Source organism: Bicyclus anynana, chromosome 5 (genome assembly GCF_947172395.1).
Source record: "Bicyclus anynana chromosome 5, ilBicAnyn1.1, whole genome shotgun sequence".
Classification (NCBI taxonomy): domain Eukaryota; kingdom Metazoa; phylum Arthropoda; class Insecta; order Lepidoptera; family Nymphalidae; genus Bicyclus; species Bicyclus anynana.
In genome coordinates this window covers 17,771,285-17,795,802 of record NC_069087.1, presented here as the reverse complement: position 1 = coordinate 17,795,802, position 24,518 = coordinate 17,771,285, and the positions used below count along the sequence as shown (strand labels likewise).

At 34.7% G+C, this 24,518-nt stretch overlaps 2 protein-coding genes across 4 annotated transcripts in view; one reads left to right on the top strand and one right to left on the bottom strand.

Annotated features, from left to right (window-relative positions):
• The first annotated feature begins 6,229 nt into the window (after nucleotides 1-6,229).
• LOC112051109 (probable DNA replication complex GINS protein PSF2) lies at nucleotides 6,230-9,021 on the top strand. Its single transcript, XM_024089600.2, has 3 exons — nucleotides 6,230-6,570; nucleotides 7,558-7,828; nucleotides 8,488-9,021. Exons 1-3 carry the CDS (start codon nucleotides 6,326-6,328, stop codon nucleotides 8,560-8,562), a joined length of 591 nt encoding a protein of 196 aa, XP_023945368.2. The 5' UTR covers nucleotides 6,230-6,325; the 3' UTR covers nucleotides 8,563-9,021.
• Nucleotides 9,022-13,222: 4,201 nt separating this feature from the next.
• Nucleotides 13,223-24,518, bottom strand: part of LOC112051077 (TNF receptor-associated factor 4) — a 115,979-nt gene continuing 104,683 nt past the window's right edge. For all 3 annotated transcript variants that reach the window (XM_024089564.2, XM_024089571.2, XM_024089556.2), the window contains 6 exons: nucleotides 19,188-19,292; nucleotides 18,127-18,288; nucleotides 17,110-17,259; nucleotides 16,168-16,332; nucleotides 14,692-14,952; nucleotides 13,223-13,857 (listed from right to left, as the gene is read on the bottom strand). In XM_024089564.2, the coding sequence (XP_023945332.1) occupies nucleotides 13,504-13,857; nucleotides 14,692-14,952; nucleotides 16,168-16,332; nucleotides 17,110-17,259; nucleotides 18,127-18,288; nucleotides 19,188-19,292 (1,197 nt within the window). In that variant the 3' untranslated portion in view covers nucleotides 13,223-13,503. The remainder of the gene's footprint in view (nucleotides 13,858-14,691; nucleotides 14,953-16,167; nucleotides 16,333-17,109; nucleotides 17,260-18,126; nucleotides 18,289-19,187; nucleotides 19,293-24,518) is intronic.

Below are 24,518 nucleotides of genomic sequence, written 5' to 3'. Positions count from 1 at the left end.
ACAATTTTATACTACATATAAATACTTATATAATGTATAAATACACACAGACACTGGAAAACACTCATGCTCATCACACAAATATTTTCCAGTTGTGGGAATCGAACCCACGGCCGTAGATGCAGAAAGCAGGGTCACTACCCACTGCGCCACGCGGCCGTAAATAGGTGTATGTTGCACCGCAGCATACTCTGTACGTCTCAATACTCACGCCAGAAAAGGAAACCGAGGAGCATCAGGCCGCGGCGTGCGCGCCTGCCAACAGTTTTGCGGCAGCGCCCGGTGAAAGGTGCGCAGGATAGGTTGCGCACAAAAAGTAACGCTGTCATTCGTTCATCGAATTTTATTACCCATATTTTTTTCATTACCGGGGGACTATATGAAATACCGATTCTTAAGACGTAAACTCCAAAAAACCGGTTATAGCGGCAACAGAAATGCATTATGTGAAAATGTCAAGTGTTTACTACCACGGTTCATGTGATACAACCTGGTTACAGCCGGACAGACGGACGGTCAACGGCACACATTTTATAAAACGAACGTTGCGTTACGTCGTAACATCGCATCGTAACGCAACGCGTTACTGAGGCATTGCTCTAGTCAAAAGTGAATCAGGGACTTAGCTACCGCCGTATCAGCCGTAGGTATCAATAATACGGGGCCTTCGAACTACAGGGGCCCTTACGTGTGAAAGCAAAACTGGTTAAATGTAATTCGCAATGTCACATTATGTGGTGTTTCGTGGAAAAAATCATATTAAAAACTGCCTAAAGAGTTTCACTACAGAAATGACAAAATTCAAAAAAGCAATATTTTTCCCCGTGCAGCCAAAAAATGGAAACATCGTCACTGTCAAACAAGTATGTTTTTTAAGCAAGCATTTTTGTTTCTTTTGTGAGAAATCTTTATCCTGAGTCCCCCAACTAATTTTGGTACATGACCCCTCATAGGCACCGCTACGCTACTGGTGAATGGGCATCTTCTAGGCAAGCGCATTTCACTATAGGCTGCATCATTGCTAGCAGTCAAGTGATAGCTTAAAAAAAACTATTATTCTATAAAAAAAGTTCTGTAATCTTTATTCGCCGGCTCATTATTAAATGAATAATGTTGATTGCGGCCACACAAGTTGCGCGCCGCACTATCTACCAACTTGGATCGTAAACATTTGGTTCAAATGCACGCTACGTTTGTGAATATTATTTCCAGTTCGGGTTATTTCACTTTGTAATTGAGAAATTGTTTGTCTCGGGTTTTGAACCAGATTTCTACTGGCGACAAGCTTACGAAATGTAGAATTTAGATTATTTTTATCATTAAAAGAACTATGCAATCGAAATATGAGCCTAATAACTATGTAACTCACACACACGTGCCGAACTAATAATTAAAGGAATCATTATTGGTGTAAAAACCGAAAAAGGAAACTTTTAAAACAATTGTTCAATACACAACTTGTCTATTTGTTCCAAATAGGTATTTGTGAAAAAATTTCGTTGTTTATCTAATATAGCCCAAGAGCCCACGACAGCCAGACCTTCGTTATTTTATAAAAGTTGAAAGTTTCTCTGTAGATGTCTCCTATACAGGTAATAACGACCAGCGACTATAAAGTTTGGGTTGTGGTTACCTGGGCAGGTAACAGGTAGTAAAGGTGTATAAAATAGTACTTGAAATTCGTTAAAGTATAAAGCTCAATTTTTTAATATTTCCTTCGGAATAACTTTAAAAATCTCGTCATCCATTGCCGGACACTTATGACAGTTGCTACCCACTGCCAGACACCCCTAAATTTTAATAAATTATAATTATACTTTCGTTATAGTATAAAAGCTAAATTTTATGTATGTTACTTGGGGACTTATAAAAAGATGTTACCTCAATAGCCGGACAGTTTTCGTGGTTTTTACATCTTGCCAGACACATCGAAAGTCCACTAAAGGTGCGAGCGCGAATGCTTAGTCAATTACTATTTTTTAAGATATCTAATAAAAAATAATTTTATTACGTTCATTTATACTCGGCAGTTCCCTTTCAAACCATTTGAACTGGTATTTGTCATCTTTTAATACCCAGCCATTATTTTCTGGTTGATATGTGGTTGGATTTTTTAAATGAGCATTATTCCAAATTGTACATATATAATTTGCTCGCAGAAATTGCTGCAGTAGTTCGCTTTTGCAAGGTGGTAGGTTGCTAGCGTCAACATCATTACATCGGAGACTGTGTACGAGTCGATGAATATTTGAAGTCTAGCGGCATCAACATCAATTACATTAGGGACATTATAGACATTGCATATAAATCTTTGAATAATATAAAAGATATTTTGTTGATGATTTAAATTTTTAATTAATTCGTTGTTGCCGAAGTTCTTGAAAGCTTCCTGGTACTCTGGATCTTTTTTTAATATCTTATACGGTTTTAATTTTCCTTTTCTGAAGAGCGCAGGATTAAAATCACAACCTGTGATGGCATGAAATCCAGGTAAGCTCTGACAAGTTAACAGTCACAACTCTGCATGTATTTTGGTTAGGTCCACAAACCTTAAATTAATTCCAGTGCCTGTAAGCATCCAAACAACCGAATCACTTTTAAGGTGATGCATGTTACCAAGCATTATAGCCGCAATATCGGTATCAGCACTTCTTATTACTATTTCTGCTGGATAGTTGATGTTACATGCATGATATACTCTCTTTGTATCTGCTTCCTCGTGTGCTGGGCATGACAACTCTTCATCAATCCTTGAGACAACTTTGTTGCAATTATCAACAGTAAAAGAATGACACTTTCTGAAATTGATGTATATTGTTTGTTGCCAATAAATGGCACCACTTCATCAGTAGCCCAATGTGAAATAAAAAAATCAACTAAAGCTTCTTTGAAATTTAAATTTTTCAACTCTTTTGCGAAATCACTTGGTCGAATTTGTTCGGGCCCAGTTATAGAGTATTCCAATAGCGCAGATTCTAACCGTTGGGAATGCACATAATCTTTGATCGATGGAGTAAAATATTGATCAAAAATCACATCAATTCTCGAAGCTTGAAATTGAGTAGCCATTTGCAACAATTTTTTTTAAATATTTCCAAATGTTTATGGAACATTTTTCATTGTATGCAGTAGGAAGAAACCGTCAATTATTATAACATCTATATGATGTGGTTGCTCATGCTGGACCTCTTTCTCTAGACATTTCATCAGAGCAGATTTATCTGTCTTACAAATAGCGCCATCCAAATGTTACCCCGCGCTCGCACCTATAGTGGACTTTTGATGTGTCTGGCAAGATGTAAAAACCACGAAAACTGTCCGGCTATTGAGGTAACATCTTTTTATAAGTCCCCAAGTAACATATATAAAATTTAGCTTTTATACTATAACGAAAGTATAATTATAATTTATTAAAGTTTAGGGGTGTCTGGCAGGGGGTAGCAACTGTCATAAGTGTCCGGCAATGGATGACGAGATTTTTAAAGTTATCCTGAAGGAAATATTAAAAAATTGAGATTTATACTTTAACGAATTTCAAGTACTATTTTATACACCTTTACTACCTGTTACCTGCCCAGGTAACCACAACCCAAACTTTATAGTCGCTGGTCGTTCTTACCTGTATAGGAGACATCTACAGAGAAACTTTCAACTTTTATAAAATAACGAAGGTCTGGCTGTCGTGGGCTCTTGCTCTAATAGGTAAAGTATTTGTGAAAAAATTTCATTGTTAATCTAATTATCTATCTAATGTTTGTTTTATTGTACTCGTAAATTGAGTTTCCATCAATAGCAAAATACCATATTACAAGCACGTCTTTTGATAAGTCAAGTTTATCTGTTATTTTTGTAATGACTATGACTTACAAGCATAATCTGATGAGTAGAATCGCCAAAGCTCACGGCAGTTGCGCTTTTTTTTTTTAAATGATAATTATAATTTACAATATTTTGCAGATCCTTTTTCACTCCTTTACTAGGAAGACGAATCCGATTCCCGATCCAAGATTAAGAGATTTTAAAAGGTTTTAAATTTTTTAAGATTTTTGAGATTTACCTTTTGAATAAAAGGTTTACAACCACTGGAATAAGGTGGCAAAGTTAGCCGGCCGCACGGTATCTTCAAGTATCCAAATCTGTAATTTCTGTAATTTGGCCGCACTTAAGCATTCACTTAGCGCAGTAATTAGCTCCATGGGCCCGCTGATAACAAGTTCCACTCACTTGGGCTAACTGCCGTCGTTAGCGAGATATTACATGTAATAGTTTTATCAGTACTGTAGTACAGGGCATGCAGTTTAAAAACTCCTATCTTAATATAAGGTTTTACAGGGCACGCGGTTTACTATTCGTATTTTAATATTTATTCCTATTTTAGTTTTATACATCGATGGTTATACTTATGTGAAAAGGCTCGAGCTTTTCATCGAGATGTCATGAGTGCGATAGTCCTAAGATAGTGTTAGGACTAGGAGTTAGGATTAGGATGGGAAATTCTTCTAATATTATAAACGCGAAAGTTAATATGGATGTTTGTTATTCTTTAAAACCGCAACTACTGAATAGATTTGGCTGGATTTGGATTAACATAGGCATCATCATTTTTCATCCCGGAAAAATTAATGGTTCCCATGGGATTTGCGAAAAACTGAATTTCACGCGGACGAAGTTGAGGGCGTCCGCTAGTAGGTATTGATCGTATTTTTAAAATATTTATTTTTATAAAGAAATTGTGTCAATTTATCAAGACTATTTTTTCAGGAACATTCAGCATTGGAGAAGTGTGATGAATCTGATCTCCTATCTAATATGGTGCGTAGACTCATTCATTTATGAGAGAGGCTAATTATCCATTCTATTATTTGGAGGGAGGCCATATATCTCTCTTTTAAAGGCCCACTATAGGTAGTGGGCCGTTAAAAGTGGTCATTACAAGAGTTACTTACTTAATGAATCAACTAAGAAACTCCTTTAGAACTAAAACACAAAAATATACAGTGAAAGCGTTTAAACAGCGCGGCGAAGGTCAAAAGTATAGAAATACCTACCTGTCTTTTTTTCTTATGGTATTATTATTCTCTGCATTTCTGTCAACTTGATATTAGCAGTCCTGGCTGAAATTCAGTCAAGAGGACATTATTGTCGCTTTTGGTTCTTAACCCAAGTTAATGAAATTGATACAACTGTAGCTATCCTACAATAAAAATAAGTCTCATGCTGAGATCTCCAGACCCTCTCTGACGGCGGACACAATAAATAACACCCGTCTGACTTGTCAACCAGCCACCCTAATTTACTGCTAGTAATTAGGAGTTTGCACTTTGCCAAAACGATTTGCATCGATCGCCTCAAGTTTCGACCTTCTTATACTGACATTTGTATGTGCCCATCGCTCATTTTAATTGATGTCCATGTATTTTCTTCAATTTTTTATCGGTCAAATTACTTAAGTTAGTCTTAATACCTAATTATGCTACTGTTGATTGGAAGTTGCTACTCCAAAGTCTGTGACTTAAGAGTATGCCTATTTTATAACGCGGGCAATAATGTTATACTTGACTTTTATTTGCTGTTAACTAAGCTGTATTTATTTTTGTACATCTATGGGTAAAACAGTTAAAAGTTATTAATTAGATCGGAACTTTTCTTTTCTCTTACTCGAAACTTAATTTTTCATTAATAACTGCCATCTATCGAATAATTTTAAAACTCGTACGTCTAACTCAGGACGTTTTATAATTTACCTATTAAACTTTTTTATGCTGAATTGCATGCTATAAAAAAGTATTAGCCAACACAGTATTAAGATATATGTTTACACAGTTACATATACATTAAATAAACGAGATTATGATACTTTTATTGTTTTTTCCGATTAGGTACCTTTGAACTATGATTGAATTTTTTTATTTGTATTTTAGAAAGAGCCATCTAGCATATAGTGTGTAAAATAAGTATAAAGACTCAAGCGTCAATTTTAATGTAGTTTTAATAACTCATACTAGATGGCAGTTCTAAAACGTTTTGTTTGATTGTTTCTAACAATAATAATAACGTACGTAATCTAAAAAAAACAGCAATTTTATTATCATAATAAAAATAAATGGATTAATGATTGAAAAAGTTAATTATTTACAATTTTGTAATGACCTCACCACAGAGTAGTAATATATTCTTTGACTTTGACTTTGACATTTGACAGTTAGCACTGCACAGTGCAGTGTGCACTAATTCCCGCGGTTTTTTGTTTTGACAACTTGTTGTTAATTGATTTTAGAAAAAAGAACTTTTTGCTTTTATTTATTTTGTGTATAAACTAACGATAATGGATCCATACGAAATCGAGTTCATAGGAGAGAACAGGATCGTGAGCATAATACCAAATTTTTCATACGACAAGATATATTTGATATGCGGTGAATTCGGGCCGTTTCGAGCTGGTTTACCGATGAATGTGCCCCTCTGGTTAGCTGTGATGCTGAAGCAGAAACAGAAATGTCGCTTGGTCCCGCCAGATTGGATGGATTTGGATGTTTTGGAGAATATCAAAGAGGAAGAAAAGCGATCGAGGTTAGTCTATATATCGATATGACGGTTCTTCTCGACATGACCTGCCTTCCAAACCAGTGGTAGAGACTATCAATAGTTACAACTTGATGTTTCAAAAGTGATTGTAAACTAAGCCTACGTTTTAATTTGAGTTGGATGCATCTACGCATAAGTCAACAATACTACTGTTTACCAACAAATAAAAATTGTTAGTAAACAAATTTTTGTTTGTTGTTAAAAAATAACCCAGCTGAGATATTTTGCTTCATTAACACTATGTTCTGTGCTTTACTATGTGCATGGTTTATGAAAATCTTGATTAAAATTAATTTGAACTTATGTAGCTGTACTGAATACCTAGAGGTCATGGGCATGCACTGCACTATTGTTGTACCTACTCCTATGAACAGAACCATTAAAGACTAGCAGACCTCTTTAATCCAGCCCCAACAGTAGTATCGCTGTAAAAATGGAGTGGAACTTCTACCGTTTTTCCCAACATTTCCCATCAATGCTCTGCTCCTATTGATTGATAGTGTGATTAAACTGACAGTTTAATCACACTACGATCAGTAGGAGTGTGAAGAATAATTGTACCAAGTTTCCTTAAAATCCGTGGAGTAGTTTCTTTATTGAACATACAGACAGACAAAAATTTACTGATTGCATTTTTGGCATCAATATCTCAATAATCACCCCCTGATAGTTATTTTGGAAATATATTTCATGTACAGAATTGACTTCCTACAGATTTATTATTAGTATAGATATGTAGAATATTTTTTAAGTAACAAAACAAGTAATATGAAGTAATATGGAGGAGGCTTACACCCGAAGGGGGAATATACATATAGATTAGTTAGAATAGTTTTAAGATACTGTGTACTACCTAAATGGGAAAAAAAAGCTTTTATTATTATTATTATTTTTATTATGAAACAAGTAATGAAATCAGTTGGTGACTATTTATAATTTTTTTTAAAATTAAAAAATACAATAATATTGCAGGTTCTTTACAAAAATGCCTAATGAGCACTACATGGTTGAAGCAAAGCTAATATTAGGAGCAGCTTCCGAAGACATTCCTCGTGCTGCAGAAATCAAAACTATCATTAAAGATATATGGGATATTCGGATGTCAAAACTGAGGACCTCCATGGACGCTTTGATGAAATCTGGGGGTTCCTATGGTAGACTGGATCACCTGACCATGATGGAGATTAACTCGGTTAAGCCATTACTGCCTGCTGCTATGGATGAGCTTTACAGAATTAAAATGGTAATTTTACTAGCTGACTTATTCACTAGTTTGGTCTTTATTTACAACCAATTAACATAAACATCAATTCAACTGAGAAATGTCATCTAAGTACCTACTGTATGATATCCACAAAGGGTTGTCAATAGGCATTGGATGACATTTGTTACATAGAATCTCAATTTGGTATATGTCAACTAACAAAGTGCCTGGTGGAGTATCTACTCGTGATATATTCTAATATTCTTTATAACAAGTATTATTTCTTTAATTGGATACTTTTGAGTGATTTTTTTTATTTTCACTGACAAGAGCCCAGACAGACAATAACTTTGATTGACAGAGAATAACTTTGATTTCATCTGATGTTAAGTGAAAATGAAATTGAAAAATTTTTCTACTGCACTATCATATTATGAACAAATGATTTTCTGAGAGTGAAAGCAAGAAAAGCTGATTAGTTTTTTTTAAATATATTAGTACAGCCTTCCAATTTACTCCAAAAACTTATATTACAAACACTCTACACAGACTCCATTGACTTCCAGACTTCCATCCATTATTAGGATATTTAAGGCCTCTTAACTTTGAGATTTTGAAACCAATAGCTTGCCTTTTTATTATTACAAGCAGGAAGATAAAAAGGTATCTTAATTAATTTTCAACACTATGAATTTCAGATGACCAGAAAATCAACACCTGCAACTTTGAATACTTCCACCTTCAGCCAATCGGGAAGCTCACAGAACATTTGACTCTGGACTTTAAAAACAGTGAGTCAGATCAACGGTGACCTATATTGCAATAACTTGTGTTACCAGTATTATACAAAGAATTTCGATGTTTTTGATGTTCAAAGGCGACTTCTTGCAACAACTTACATTTTACTCACAAAGAGAGTTCATGTTGTAAATATTTGAAATGTAAATGGTTGTACATAATATGAATTTCTGTAAATGTTAGAAGGCGGTGACAGAGAAATAAATAGACTACTGATTAGTGTTGTATGTCAAAAGATATTAGATTTTGACGTCATTTTAAATTCACGACACTGAATTGGACCATTTTTTACCAATATTAAACAGAAATAATCATTTGCAACAAAGTGATGCTGTTTTTGATGCTCACACAATTTTTCTTTTTAATAAAACATTGAAATCTAATAATAGCTACTAATAACTGTAAAACTTCTTTGGCCAGGCCTTTGTGACTGAAAAGAAACAAGTGAAATGAGACAAGTCTGGCGACCTGTATAATTTCTTTACAGAGTCTACACAAGTGCACTTAATGTTAAAGGAATCAATCAATTTCCAAATCCTTGGAGGATTTTAAAAAAAGTTGCAATGCAATGGATGCTGTTTATTTACTTCTCTGTCTATGTTTTCCCTAGTTTGATAGCACAAATCAGACAATTGCATTATAATTGTGATGAACACAGGGTGATCTATTGAAATATGTATATCTTACAAATCACAATATTTTTGATACCTAATACTTGTAAATATAGCCAGTTTAAAACATTGCCAAATCTTATTCCTTTCTAGATCCAGCTTTGAAATTTTCGTGTTAGCCCTCGACTTCTCACCTAATGCTAACCCGATGTTACAATTTAAGATGGAAGCACTGACTTGACTGAGAAGGCTGACTTGTTAGGAGTAGGATTCTACACGACAAGCGATTTAAGGTTCCGGTAAGAACCTTAAATCGCTTGGCGATACGACTTTAACAGTAGATTGGTAACTTAGCAACCATCTAGAACTAGACCAATTAAGAAAACTTCAATCGACGCAGCCATTGATCGAACCCAAGACCTCTGTCTTGTAAATCCACGACGCATACTACTGTGCCATGAAGTCTTACAGCTTTTTTGCTCCAGTTGTTAGCCTATTTTAGTGAGGCTTTGAATCATGAGAAAATGGGTTCTAACTTGATAAATTGATAATTGCGGTGTATTCGGTTTTCGAGCTGAATTTATTTTAAGGATATTTTTAATAAAAGAAGTTTTTTCAAAAGAAAAATATATATTTTTCATTTTAATATCAAAATCATGTACATTGTTTCCCTTAATGATTAACGCGTAGACGCAGAATTATCTTAAATGCTATTCTTAATTATATTTGTTAGTCTCATTTCTGTTACTAGACTTCCTTGAGATTTGCTAACGTTAATTCCACTTATCGCCGTTAACACTAATCTATTAGTAATGTACGTTGAGTTGCATAGAAATATTATTATTTTACAATATTCCTAAATAATTAAGTTGAAATCCTAAATAATTAAGTTAACGGCAACTAATGTTAGCGAAAATATTTAATAATTTGTATTGCAATAGGCTAAGCAACAGGTAGTCGAGAATGTTTAAATATTTTATCTTCACAAAATGTCTGGTTAAGTATACAAATTTTATACATTTACAATTATACAATAAATGTCATGCAAAATCAAAAAGAGAATATGCATGACTGATCCAAATTATGGACATATATTTTTCTTTATATTTATTATATATACTTACCATATTTATATAAATTTAAAAAAAAGTAAAAGGTTTATATGAAAAGTAACCATGAAGTGCATTAAAAAGCCAATCAAATATAAAAAAATATATCTTTTGGCATTTTTCAAGAGATGGTAACTATTTGATTCAACCACCAATATTTACCATACAAATATTAGACGCTTTGGAAAACACCGCAAATCTCAGAGCAAGTCTCGACAAGGTACTTATATAGAGAAAATCGCAATACCACTAACCTAGCCTAGCTTAACTAGTCTCTAGATTACTTGGCATAAAAAAACTGAAACTTAAAGCGACCTCTAGGCAACATCGTAAAGAACAATAATAACTTTGTTTTAATTACCTATATGAATTATCCTGCATTAATAGAAAGAAAAAATAGAAGGAAAATGTTGTCTCTAATATATTATTCTCGCTGTTGCAAGTAGATACTAATCCGGACTTTTAGAGGGCCAGAACAAAAAAAATCTAATATAGCAATTTGTATGTAACTTTAACAAGAGCATTTAAAAAAGTTTTTCATCAATCAAACAACCAATCTCATTCAAAGTTTTTTTAAAATTTGATTACAGGGCAGTGTAGTATTTCCCTTCTATTTCAATTAGTATTGAAATAATAATTATTATTATCATTAAGATGGAATAATTTCCCTAACCTAAACAATAGTTTCCAATCATCATTAATTAAATATTTGTATTATTATTTGTTAATAATCAACTTAAACACTGAACAAAACCGGATTTAAAGTTATAATTTTTTCTGGAATGTAACATTACAGTTGAGATAATTATAATCGAAAGCAAGCGTTTTTGAGAGATCCAAGAATAGACAAATAGAAGTTTTTAATACAAAAAAAGAAAAAAAAAGTTTTTAATTTTGGACACACCGAAAATCATACATTATAAAAAGTAACAGTAAAGTAGTTTAGTATTATAAAAATAATAAACCGAGAATATACTTTTGAAATAATAATATCAACTTACAAAAAACTATTCATGAAGGCTTTTTATATTAGTACATGGAATAGAAAAGAGAACTATTATAGCTAACCTATTTATCCTTTTCACAGGTTTATAATTTTTTTAAACAGTATTTACTCATATTTGTAAGGTACCTGAATAATAAATAACAGTATCTTATAATATTTATTTATATGTGTATGAGAGATTATAAGATATGTGACACACAAAAAATCTCTCTCTATGTATTATGATGTCCTTGTTTTCTTGTCTATTCCATACACAGAATATATATTCTTATAAATAAACAAAATCTAAATAATAAACAGCTTGGCCGTGTTCATTTGTTTCACGTTGATCAACTTTGCCTACAAAATGTACAAAAATAATAATAATAGTTATTGCTTCCGCAAAGTAATCAAAAAAAACACTTTGGTCTAACTCCAGCTTGTAAACACACAGAAATACAAGTAGTAAGATTATTATTTTTCTCTATTTACAACAATGCCTTAAAGAACTACATGTTTTATACAAATTTAATTGTAAGCAAATTGCAAAAGGATACAGCAAATAATTTTTATCTAGTCTGGAATTTAAGAAATGTATAAGTGTAGCTGAGAGTAAAGTAATATAAGAATTTCTCAATTTTATCAATCAAATTCTTATTATTTGAATTAATAAAACTGCCATACACTGAGTTACACTTTTGGTCCTTCGAATAATGGAAAATATATGAAAAAATAAATTTTAAATTAATTTGATTAACCAAATTATATCAATAACAATAATTACGTAAAATTAAATTTGTATAAAACTCTGTGTACCTTAATGTTTCTTTGAGAATTTTTCATTAGAATATATACAATATTTTGGATAAATTATTTTGTTAAGTTTAGAAAATATATACAAAGATCTGCCGATAAAACAAAACTAAACACATATCAAAATATTTTCTCAAAAGCTTGTCTTTTTTCGTTTCTTACCCCGAATATATTCACTCAACATTTATTTTCCAAATGTACTTAAGCAGTAATGCAAACCAATTGAGAAAAACGTTTATTTCAAGTAAACTTTATACCCCAATCATTTTTGTGATTTATCTGCAAAATTAGCTATATTATTTTAGTTTGGATAATAATGTTTGTTGATTGCCGAAACTGAAAAAGGTTTTTTTCCTTCAATATGTTGTAGTAATGTGTTTTGGTATAGGTATATAGCTATAAAAATATTTTTCTTAAACAATGACTTTTTAACAAGTATTAGAAAGTTAACATTTGGAAGTTCGTGCATTTTTCAAAGCGCCTTTATTTATTCTCTGAAGGCCAACAAAAATGCACCAGAACACAGTGTTTGTAACACACAATTTTTGCAGTGTCCCTATAAAAATGTGTGTATGTTTGAATATAATACAGAGTTATTGTATAGAGAACTAAGTGGTGTATTGAATATGGCACTAAAAGTATGATTATCTTATACTTAGGTATATCTACCTACTTATTATATATACAAAATTATCTGAAATCTGAAATATTTTAATAAAGCAAACAAAAAGTTTTTGTTATTCAATAACATGACTTTAGTTGCTATTAAATATTATATTAGTTATTAATATTACACATTATTTTGCGGAAAAGAAAAGTATTTTGAATGTGTTTAATTCGTTATTTACTTCAAACGGCAATGAAACTCAAGAGATCTTCAGTGAAAGGATAACAACAATGCAGCGTTTGCAACTTCTTATAAACTAAATATTTACAAATTTTAAACCCAATCGAAACTATGATGATGGTTGAAATTTTTAGAATAAGTAGGTATATCTCGAAAAACAAAATGTTGGAAATCCAGAAATATGCAATCAAAGTAGAGTTTTCGGAATAATTTCTAAACATATTGTTCCTCTGTAATATGTAGGAAAGATGATGCATTTATTTATTTTAAAAAGTTAGTCAAATATTGTAATCAAACAATTATAATTTTTGGCAGCAAGACTCCACTAACACCATAATATCATAATTATCAGTCTCTTGTAAAGGCCATCATACGATCTCACCACTCGACGTTCACAAATCAAAAATGCCCGCGACAACTCAAAAAAATAGTACCTATTCTAAAAAAAAATATTTACAAAAACTTAAAAAACTATGACTTTTAAATTATCTAATACTAAATAACAGTGACTTTTTATTGTGCGTATAATGCACCCGGTTGTATTAGCACGATTAGACGGCTACTATTTTGCTCGGATCCACTTTGACCCTGAGGAACATGACGTCATCTTTGACAAAGTTGCGTTTTTTGAGCATTTCGTGTGACACGAACCTCGGGAAGCCGAATCCTAACGCGTCTGGCTCTTTCGATGGCCTTTGGAAGTTCTTCCATGTGGGGTCGGGGACGAAGCTCTCGACTATATTGCAGGCTCTGTCTGGACTGGAGCTTTGGTCGAACAGTGTGAAGGACACGGTGTGAGCGAAGGGCCAACGCAGAAGAGCGTCGTACTCGCCGGGTAAGATCTTGATGTATACTGACATGTGGCTAGCTTCGCCTGCTCCGTTGCCGTTTAGGAATAGTGACGCCTGGAAATAAAAGAAAAACGCCATTGAAATAGAGGAAAATGACAAGGCAAGCTCTGGAAAGGCATACAGGAGAAAGTTCCCAACAACACTTAGCTCTGGTAGCGGCATAAACGAATGAGGAACTTTAAAATGTATAATCCTTCCACAATAGTTTCGGGAAAAAATTGTATAGATTATAGCTTCTTTAGTCAATTAACTAATAATATGTAACTAAACCAACCAACGTGTTTTATCGACAGCGAACAACCGATTCCTCTCCCTAAAATTACATAAATAAGCACCTTCAATAACATCTTCAAACAAAACATATCTAACCTTGATGGCTTTATATTCAAAAATAGAGACGTGAAAGTATATTTATGGGGTATGGGGGCGCGCGGTGCTGCGATGTGACTAAGCGATACTAATTCAGAAGCAGTGCTAGAGGATTAGTCACGACGTTGTTCACGGGCATAAATAAACCGTGCTTTGTTTACAAACAAAAGTACCGCGTGTCATATTTGTGATTTGTTGCGAATACTTTTTGCTAAATTATAAGAAAGAATATTTTATCAACTAATTTCTCAATACTTAGATTTAGACTCTCTCAGATTGAAATCGTTTCGTCATTCTGGTTTGCCGACTTCACACATCTTGAGGGCATTATGGAGAATCCCCAGGAATGCAAATACATATCGTAACGATGATTTTCTTGAACGGTAAAGTATTCGAATCTGATATTTTATGGCTTAAAATGCATATAACCCTGTAAAGGTGCGTCCTAGGGTAGGCTAGGGTCCTCGATAGGCAGGTTTTGCCTCCGGATTATTTTAATTATTATCAACCAAAACATACCTGCAACTTGTATCCATATTGGCTCGTATAAAACGCGGGTGACACAAGCTCGACGCCATCTTTGCACTTGGCCTCGGCCATCTTGGCTGCCCAATCGCTTATGCGCCACACCAGCGCGCCGGTGTAGTTGACCGACAGTCGCGCGACCGCCGATCGGAGGGACTCCAGTTGCCTCGCCTGACGGGTGGCCAAAGCGGAGACCAGTGCTAAGTGTTGTTGGGAACTTTCTTCTGTATGCCTTTCCAGAGCTTGCCTTGTACCCTGAAATAAAAAATGCAATGCTCAATTGAAAACACTCCCTAAAAATATTTTCAGTCTTCGATCTCAATTTCAGGGATTTGGAAAGGAATTCGAAAATCATACAAAAAAAACATACATACAGCCGAACGTAGAACGGTAGAACCTCCTCCTTTTTGGAAGTCGGTTAAAAACAGCATAGGTACTCTAAAATAAGGTTAACTGAAATGTTAACCACGAGTAGGTATATCAATTTCTGAATCCATAAAAAACATCTACTCGTATTTATTGGATAGACAAGTTGGTTAACTACCGTCTTATTCTCTTGAAAATAAATCCCTATTGGGTTGCAATTTCAATTAACGACGCACGTTACGTTTAATTTAAGCATTTAAAAGTCGAAACTTAAATAATAAAGAACCAATTTATTAACAGTTCAGAATCAATCAACATAAAATTTTAGATACGGTAGGTATTTCCTAAGCACTTAATTTATCTTACATCGTAAGTGAAATACATAATTTATAGTAATCGCGTCCCCATTTTAATATATACTTACTGAGAGTATTGCATAATAGTACATAACACAGATTGATGTCAACGACTCCGTTTACTCTAATCGTAATTACGAGTACATTATCCGCTTATTATGTATCTACATTCCTCGTATAATAACTGTAATTGTTAATAGTTTATCTGTCGCTGCCCTATCTTAATAAATAATTAATTAATACGATACACATATTACGATTCAAGTTGTATATTTTATGACGTCATCTATCAGCCAACCATTTTAATATCTTCTGCATCTTTTAGCGCATTTACAAGATAATTAGTACCTAAATCGTGGGTATGTTTATCATTCTGTATGGACCTATTGGGCAACTTTTTGACCGCGGCCGGCTGTCTACCTATTACCTACCCGCGAAACCATGCATGGTACACAGATCGAGCAATTACCGTAAATTTTTATTCACTAACGGATCTCTGCAACTTCGTTACCAGTTACTTACTTAACCAGTTAAATTCTGTTTTTAACAATCTCAGCCCATCCGAGGTCCAGGTTCTTATTAGCTCTCAACCATTTTACTGGTAGGTATACCAAAATTCAGCTAAATCGGTTCCGCCATAAAAAAAAGGTAACTGACAGTTTAAACAGAAACAGACTTTGATATTGGTATCGATCGGAAACGGGATGGAACCGAAGATCAACCGTTAACATTTTCTTCTAGTCCATACCTTAAAACGACATCCAGCGTCTTTGTAGGTGCACAGCACGGAGCCGGACGGGCAGTGGTCGCGCAGGTGCGCGTCCAGCTCGTCCCGCGCGGGCGCCGCCAGACAGCGCTGCGGGCACGGCACGGGCGCGCGCGAGCACATCGCCCCGTGCGCCGACACTGTGTCCTGGGACAACAAATTGCTCTTAGCGATCAACATATTCTGATTAGCTCTTAGTTAGGGATTAACAAATTCTGATTAGCAATTAATCAGTGATAAACTAGCTCTGAAACTCTCTTAGTGATCAACAAAATATTCTGAATACGCTTTTATTTAGTAATCAACAAATTCTGATCAGCTCTTGGTTAGTGATCAACAAATTCTGATTAGCCTTGATTGGCACTTCAACTAGTTCTGAAAAGCTCTTAGTTAGTGATCAACAAATTCTGATCAGCTCTTGGTTAGTGATCAACAACTTCTTATTAGCTCTCAACCAGTGATTATTAAATTCTGATTAGCTCTTAGTCGAGCCGCCGTCGAGTTAAGGAGCCGCTGGATGCTGGCGGCTCAAGATCGTTGTGCTTGGAGGTCCATGCAAGAGGCCTATGTCCAGCAGTGGACATCTATCGGCATATAAGGTAGGTAGGTAGGTAGGTACCTAGCTCTTAGTCAGTGATCAACTAGTTCTAAACGCTCTTAGTTAAAGATTAACAAATTCTAAAACGTTTCAATTAATGATCAACAAATTCTGATTAGCTCTTAGTTAGTGATCAACAAATTCCGAGTAGCTTTTAGGAAGGGAGTAACAAATTCTGATTAATTTTTAGTGATCAACTACTTAGTTCCGAAACGCTCTTAGTTAAAGATCAACAAAATCTGAAGCGCTTTAATTAATGATCAACAAATTCTGAAACGCTCTTATTTAGTGATATCATGTAAGTAAACTGTCACATGATCGCTTACCTGCGTATACCTCTGACCGCAGTGTCTGCAGGGCACGAGCCGTTTGCTGCAGTGCTGCTGCACATGCTGCTGCGTGTGTCGGCGCTGCACCTTCGCGCCGCACTTGTTCTCGCAGTACACCGGTTCGTGGCCGCAGTTCCCTTGGTGCTCCTGCAAAGTTGGAAATACCCCGATAAGTCATTGAATCTAAGAAGCTAGTAAAGTGAAATCACTCGTATAACCGTAGGCCTTTTCTCCCTAGAAATAACTGGGCGTCCTTCAGTAATCCAACAGTCAGTACAGGTAAGTAAACCTCTTTTATGTAAGACAGGACCAGAATGTAGATTATAAATTAGGATTTGCAGATTCAGATTACAGATTAGCCGCGGCGACTCATGGAGCCACGGCTAATCTGTTACGAGAGCCCAAGGGTTCTCAAAAGTACCTAATATGTAACTTTTGGTCAGAGCGGCATACTTGTGCCGGTTTCAGCTTTTCTGCTGTGACTCCCGGTCAAGATTGTCTCCCTGATATGCTACGAAGTCATTGTGTCTACGCGCCCACATTAGGGTTCGTTCCATTTCCTAGGACCAATCCATCTGGTTTCTAGCCATCACACGACTTATTGGCTACAAACACTATTGGCCACAGGAATATTTATGGTGGCAAGAGCTATTTTTATTGTGTCGTTAAGGGAGCAATTGGAAAAAGAAATGTAGGAAGACCAATCAGACGGTGGGCTGATGATATCATTCAGATAGCCGGAAACGAATGGATGAAATCTGGCAAAGACAGGGAGTTGTGGAAGAAGATGGAGGAGGCCTTTGCCCTTTCAGAGGTCCATATTTAATAAGAACTTACTAACATAATTTAAGAAAACTTGCTAACAAACTACTAACAACTTTAGAAACGTAAATGTAAATATGGAATAAACGGCTTATTTATTTATTTATAAGGGAGCAATACCGGTAATTACTCCTTTGGCATTATAGCCTGATAATTCCAAATATTTGTGTATGTTGATATGTATATCCGTACCTCTAAAGCACTCCCGGAGAACTCCTTCCCGCAGTGCTCGCAGTTGGCGCGGCGGCGCGGACACGTGTACCGCAGGTGGTCCTGCATCAGCACCCGCGGGATCATGGCGCCGCACTGCGCCGCGCACAGCACCGCGTCGTGCTTGCACGTGTTAAGATGTGCCTGCCGACCGAACACAGGAGTATTAGACTAAAGAGACATCATCGTCGTCATCATCATTATCAGCCGATGGACGTTCCATCCCGACAAATTGTTTACCAGAGGTATTACAGCTTACCTCAGACCAATTATAGAAGGACCTATATCGCACTCATAGTCACGAACAAAATTGTCTGTCATTTTCTGAGGAAAACGAGCTTAGATTTGGTATATATCTTATACTAAACTAGAAGTTTTTGCCCGTATTTTACACCATTCAACTACACAGAAAGGTATTTTTACGGAGCTCTTTAACCGACGAACACGATTGCAACTATTTAAAATCGATACTATAGAGACAGTTTTTATGATCGCATTAGATCGTTGATCATATACTTTGACAGAAAAGTAACGTCAAGCGAGGCAGGTCCTATACAATAATTGGTCTGAGCAGCTTACAGTAACATTGTCTGCACATCTCAAATCTTCGTCATCATTTCAGACTTCTGTGTTATGTAGAAGAATTTATTTTTATTTGAACCTAATAGAGAGTACCGACGAATCGAAATTTCATCCTAAAACAACAAAGTCCCTAATTGTGTTGACCTAATTAAAACGGTGAAGATAAATAAAACGCATTCATTTACCTATTTCATACACGCAACAACTACTCATAATTGTTTAATGATAACAAAATTTCATTGGATGCCAGACTATCAACATTTACGAGTATGTTCCTAATACAATTCAAACGAAAAAAACATCTTATGAGATACCAATTTAGAGCAACACGTGCCAAGAGCAATAAAGATAAAAGAAATGTGTCGATTTCGACGTAAGCGCATAAAAATGATCGATAGATCTTCATGATACGCCCTCTCTAATGCTTTAACTAAATCCAATACAAATATTTTCCAACGCACCTTCAGTTTACGGAGCTCATCCGACCACTGGCATCCTTCCTTGTGGTGGATGCAGTACACCACAGAACCCATGATCGCCTTTTCAGACTCCGGGTCTGGATATATCTGGAACAAAATACGTAAATTGTTAAAAATGTAATAAATATTACAACGCATACTACGAGTAAATAGCGAAAGAAATTTACGTTGTTTCTGTTAAAAATATGATTAGTTGACAATTTCAACTTATTAACTAGATATTTGAACATTTTGAAAGAGTTTGAATAAAACACGACGTCAATAGCAACGGTTGCCGCAAAGACTGATGGAAACGCAAGCGGCTGGCATAACGGATTAAATAGGACAACGCGATCAAAAATAAACCAAAACTCAAAGAGAATATCAAACAGGCGTACGCGTACCGTGCGTTCGAATATGGAGCACATCGTTCGGAAATATGCAAACGGCAAGATGGCCGTTTGGATTTTCGCGCGTAATAAAATTCACTGGACAGGAGCGCTCACCGCAAGGGCTCGCCACTAAATGGTTTGCGTCCCTGTTCGTACATTGTCGTTATCTTTATGGGTGCAACGAACAGATGGCTGACTCTGGACCACCGTTCCCTTGTTTGTGTCGAGATAAGCGTGATTTTTCACTTCCCAAACCAGCTGGGTAATGAGGCGAGCAAACAAACTTGTTAGAATCACTCGAACGCTCCCTTTCACACAGAACAGTTAATTTTTCTACGAAACCGAACCGCGGTGCTCTAGAACCATACCAACGCATCCGTAGACCCGAACAGCGTAAACAAACATGACGAACAGATGAAACAGCAAATCTTGTTTGTAAACAACGCTAGGCCGACGATGTGTGCCATCCAAAACATCTTTCACTATTACAAACTTCTCGATGTCAAAGCTCATACACGCTTCTTGGTTTTATCAGTTTTATTTTTATTCGTATTATGCAATGCAGTTGTGCTAAATGCTAATTATAAGACAATGAAATGCAATCTTTGTAAACATACATCAACTGTCCTTTATCAAATTGGGAAGTTAAAGGTTTGTAATCATGAAATTTGACGATTAAGTTTAAGCTATAGATTCAAATGCAAAAAAAATATTGTTTAAATGCAGAGTAAAAGAATTAAAAGCGCAAGTTTTAGAAAAAGTAAATTTTTGGTAGAGAAATTACAATATTGAAAAATAAACGCGTAGATAAACACAGTAATTATGTGTAGAATATATCAATGCTCGATAATGATGAGTAGGTATAGTAATTAGTAGCGTCGATTATGTATTAAACACGGAACCATTCATAAAAACGCAGCTTCAAAACTCATAGTTGCGACGCTGTTGTCTATTTACAAACACTGATACATGTGGTCATCGGCATGGCTGCTGCATAACCGTACCACCTTAGCATCTTCACGCTGATTTAGATTGAACACTTAATCCTATCCATCACAAACGAGATCGCATCTTAAGTTGTGGTAATAGATGTGATGTTCCTGTGGCTAGTTCGCAAGAAATAGATGCTCTCAGAGTCAGCAGTGTATAAATTTACAAATATAGAATGTTATTTGTGTCGTATTCTAAAAAGATGGACCGCGATGTGTTGAACTCTCCCGCATCGCTCAATTATAGAACGCGTTGTAGCGTAAATACAACAGAAACGGAATGCCGTAAGACTTAACAACACTAATGGCTGTTACGATCTTTTAAAACTGAAAGAGTCAAGTGAAAAGATAGATGGAAATGGTTATGTTACTATGCCATTTGTAAATAATCGTTTGTTAGTTCTCAGAAGTCCAAATGTCGTGTTGGTTAATTAAAGTATTACCGAAGTTTAGTATATGTATAATGACAAATGCCTCGTTAATCTTTGTCTAATATTTACGTTGCTAATTATTCATAAGAAATAATCTAATCACTGCGGAAATAGATAATGTTGTCAAAATCTGTGTAAAGTTTTAAAATATTCAGATAAGGAAATAAAAAATAACCTATTTTTAATATTTATTTCTAAAAAGACTGTTTAATTTTGGATTTTGTATTTAATAACAGAACATTATTTTATGGTAGAATGTCGATAAACATAGTATTAAAATATAAAAAACCATCAAAAATAAAATATTTTGCATCATAATAACAATTTGCAAGTTTATAAATCTGATAAAATCTCTCAGATAAGCTTAATTGAAAGTCACTCAATCAATCAAGCATAATATAAATGTTTGGCAAAAGAATGCCACCAAATGACGATATACACCTACACGGACGTAAATTGAATATATTTTAAGAAATAACTGTGACATTGCGTTATTGATGACGGACATTTAAATCATTTTGGAAACAAAAGTATAATTTTTAAAATGAGAAATTTTTGAAGATAAAACAGAAACCCAGTAGGAAGATCATATTTGAATTCTTTGACAAATGCCTAAGTTTTATTTGCAGCAAAATATTCCTTACATTTTAATTAATTAACTTAACACTTAATTTAAAATTAAATTCCTTTAATACAGATCAGTCTCAGCGGAGTCCAGAAGGCATCTTTTTGAAGTTGATTTATTTTCTTAAATTAAAAATAGAAACAATTATTTTTAAAATTATTGTCAAAAAAATCCATGCGTCTAAAAATTCCTTCCACTTTTAAAACTTAGGTTAGGTTAATTCCCCCTTAATCTCCCATAAACCGTTCTGATGCACTGGTTTAAATTAAAGGACAATATTTAAACCGAAATATTGATTACTTGAAATATTTAATCAAGGTCTGTGAAATAGCTATAAAGGAAGGCTGGCAACCAGCGTGGGCGCCTGGTAATTACCATGGGCACCCTGTAGGCGGTTGTTATTGCTTACTAACTTTGTCGGTGAGAATTTTATTCCTTTTACGTGCAAACCAGTTCTTTTATTTGGATGGAAATTTACAAGTCAACGATTTTAGTTCCAAGTTCTGTTAAATGAATGTTTAAAAAATATTTTATGACATATTTTTTTCAAATTTAACTATAATGACATTTTCATCTGTGTCTACTTTATAATATATTCAATTACTTTCAATTGCCTTTCAAAAACAGTTCCTACATTTCAGATTATTCACAGTTTTTTTGCGCTTGCTAGCAAAACTCATCAACATGTTTTTGTTTAATTTAATTTTGAATTTCGTCCTTATTGTACAACAGTAATTAAAGTTAAGTAATTTATTAACTATATTGGTCTTATTATCTAATTGACATATTCCAATGAAACAGTCTACACAAAATTGAAAGTACCTACGCGAAATTGAAAAAAGGAAAAGCTGTAAACGAGCCAAACCAACGTTTATGAGTCCAAAAAAATAGTAAAGCAAAAGTGGGTAGTTAGCAAAAGTCACCACGTGCACAATTGAGTTAATTTCGCTTAGAAAGCCGCGGCGGTGTTATTTCGGGCGAGGCAATTGTTCGCCGCAATTTATTGGCCAGTTATGTCCGGTGCACGTCATTTCGACTACTATAATTTTATAAATGGCCTCTTTGTTCCAACTGTTAATTTGTTAAAGCATGAAAAATAACATTGTTTACTAAGTCATTTGATGTAATTAGGATGAGTATTTATAAAACACTACAGTACTAATTATAATTACTGTACTCAAATAAATGTTTATAAAGCTCAATATAGCACTTAAGCTACACAAACATTATCCTTAATGATTGACAACAGAAGTCAGCACCAAATATCTCTCGCTTGACAACCAAAATGTAGTCTCCTTTCGATGAGGAGATTTCATTAACACCTGCAATCTAAACATTGTTTGTCGAGCTATCGACGCCACGTGGGAACGTAAACAAATCCCAAATAGGAAGTACACTGGAGGGCAGATACGATCAGATACTCGTACCGTGCTATCTGGATACATTGATAACCATAGATAAAAGGGCGATGGGCTCGTTTTATATTTCTTCACGAAAAATATCATGTTTTGGTGATTATTAAAACTTTGAAGTATAACAAAAAAACGTTTGTTAAGTTTGACATTGTAGAATTAGTCACGGCCGCAAAGAATTTAAGTTTTTTTTACTCCCATTGAATTTGGCGTTTCCGTATGATACTCCGTGGAAATCAGTTAACTTTACAATTTATCGTGCTACCGTCTTGACATTTCAGTTCAGTTGTAGATCATAATATCTCAAGCACGAATTCCAGGCCAAACAAAAAGTTTTCATTCCTTATTATTGTAAAAACTTTAATTAACAAAGTTTGGAAATAAGCAACTCTAAGGCACATAAGAGCTTGTTACTAGTTCCTGTTCTCTGTTTTAGTAATCCCTAAGAGGATAATAATTATTATCATAATATAATTAAAACCATCACCCTCAGTAACACGGTGTACCTTTTTAAGCTTCATAATCCCTTCTCATATAAAAAAGATTAGACAATTCCTCAACATCTAGCCTTTAATCGGCAGAAGGTAATGAACATTCAATTTATTACTAAATCTTATGTAGAGATGCATCAACATTAGATTAACTCTGACTGTGCCGTAGATAGGAAAGCTGCACACGCCCTCATTAGTAAAGAAGTTTACAATAAACTATTGTAAACAGGTAAACTGAACTTGAAATAAATTAGAAATGGTTTGCTTTGATAAGCTTACGGTGTAGGGCAAGGGCCTATTCTAATTAGGGAACAGGTAAACTAACAAGCCGAGGTAACAGTTTACCTGAACTTGCCCCGCGATGACAGATTGGGCATTCCACCGGTAAAGTTGCTTCTACACCAATAACGTCATTTCTTTTTTTACACGAAGTACATATGGTTGCGAGTAAATACTACATAAGATCGTAAACGATGTTTCGGTTGAAGCTCAAATGTGACAGGAAACAGGAAAGCTAGACTCGCATTCCACTATATCACGAGTCTGAATACAAATCATCTGAATAAATGGCAAAGATAATATCTAAATTTAGGACGGCTTGCTGGAGACGCCAATTTAGTATTTACTCTATTTGAAAGTGCTGAAATCAAACGTGAAAATGAATAAGGATGGATCTCATCCATCAAGCTCTTTTCATATACTTTTACTTTATTAACATTACCTACATAATATCTGAAGATAAATAAAACAGAAACAGAATAACAAATTCAATCCATGTGAGTGATTTGCACAAGGGGATTAAGTTTAACTGAGAGCAGAAGGAGAAAAGTAAGTAAAGGGCAAACAGTATTATATTTATAAAACCATTACCGTAGAATACCCTCTGTATAAAAACCGTAACAATACTATGCAAAAACACCTAGAAAATCACGTTACTCTTTGATCTATTATCATAATTAAAACCGTTTCTTCTGTGTTTTTTTTTTCAAAAGAA

What these genes read in the sequence shown, in the direction of transcription:
- LOC112051109 (XM_024089600.2), top strand. Translation starts at nt 6,326, where the DNA reads ATGGATCCATACGAAATCGAGTTCATAGGAGAGAACAGGATCGTGAGC. An exon ending in GAGGAAGAAAAGCGATCGAG is followed by an intron (nt 6,571 to 7,557) that starts GTTAGTCTATAT and finishes ATAATATTGCAG; the next exon opens with GTTCTTTACAAAAATGCCTA. An exon ending in AGCTTTACAGAATTAAAATG is followed by an intron (nt 7,829 to 8,487) that starts GTAATTTTACTA and finishes TATGAATTTCAG; the next exon opens with ATGACCAGAAAATCAACACC.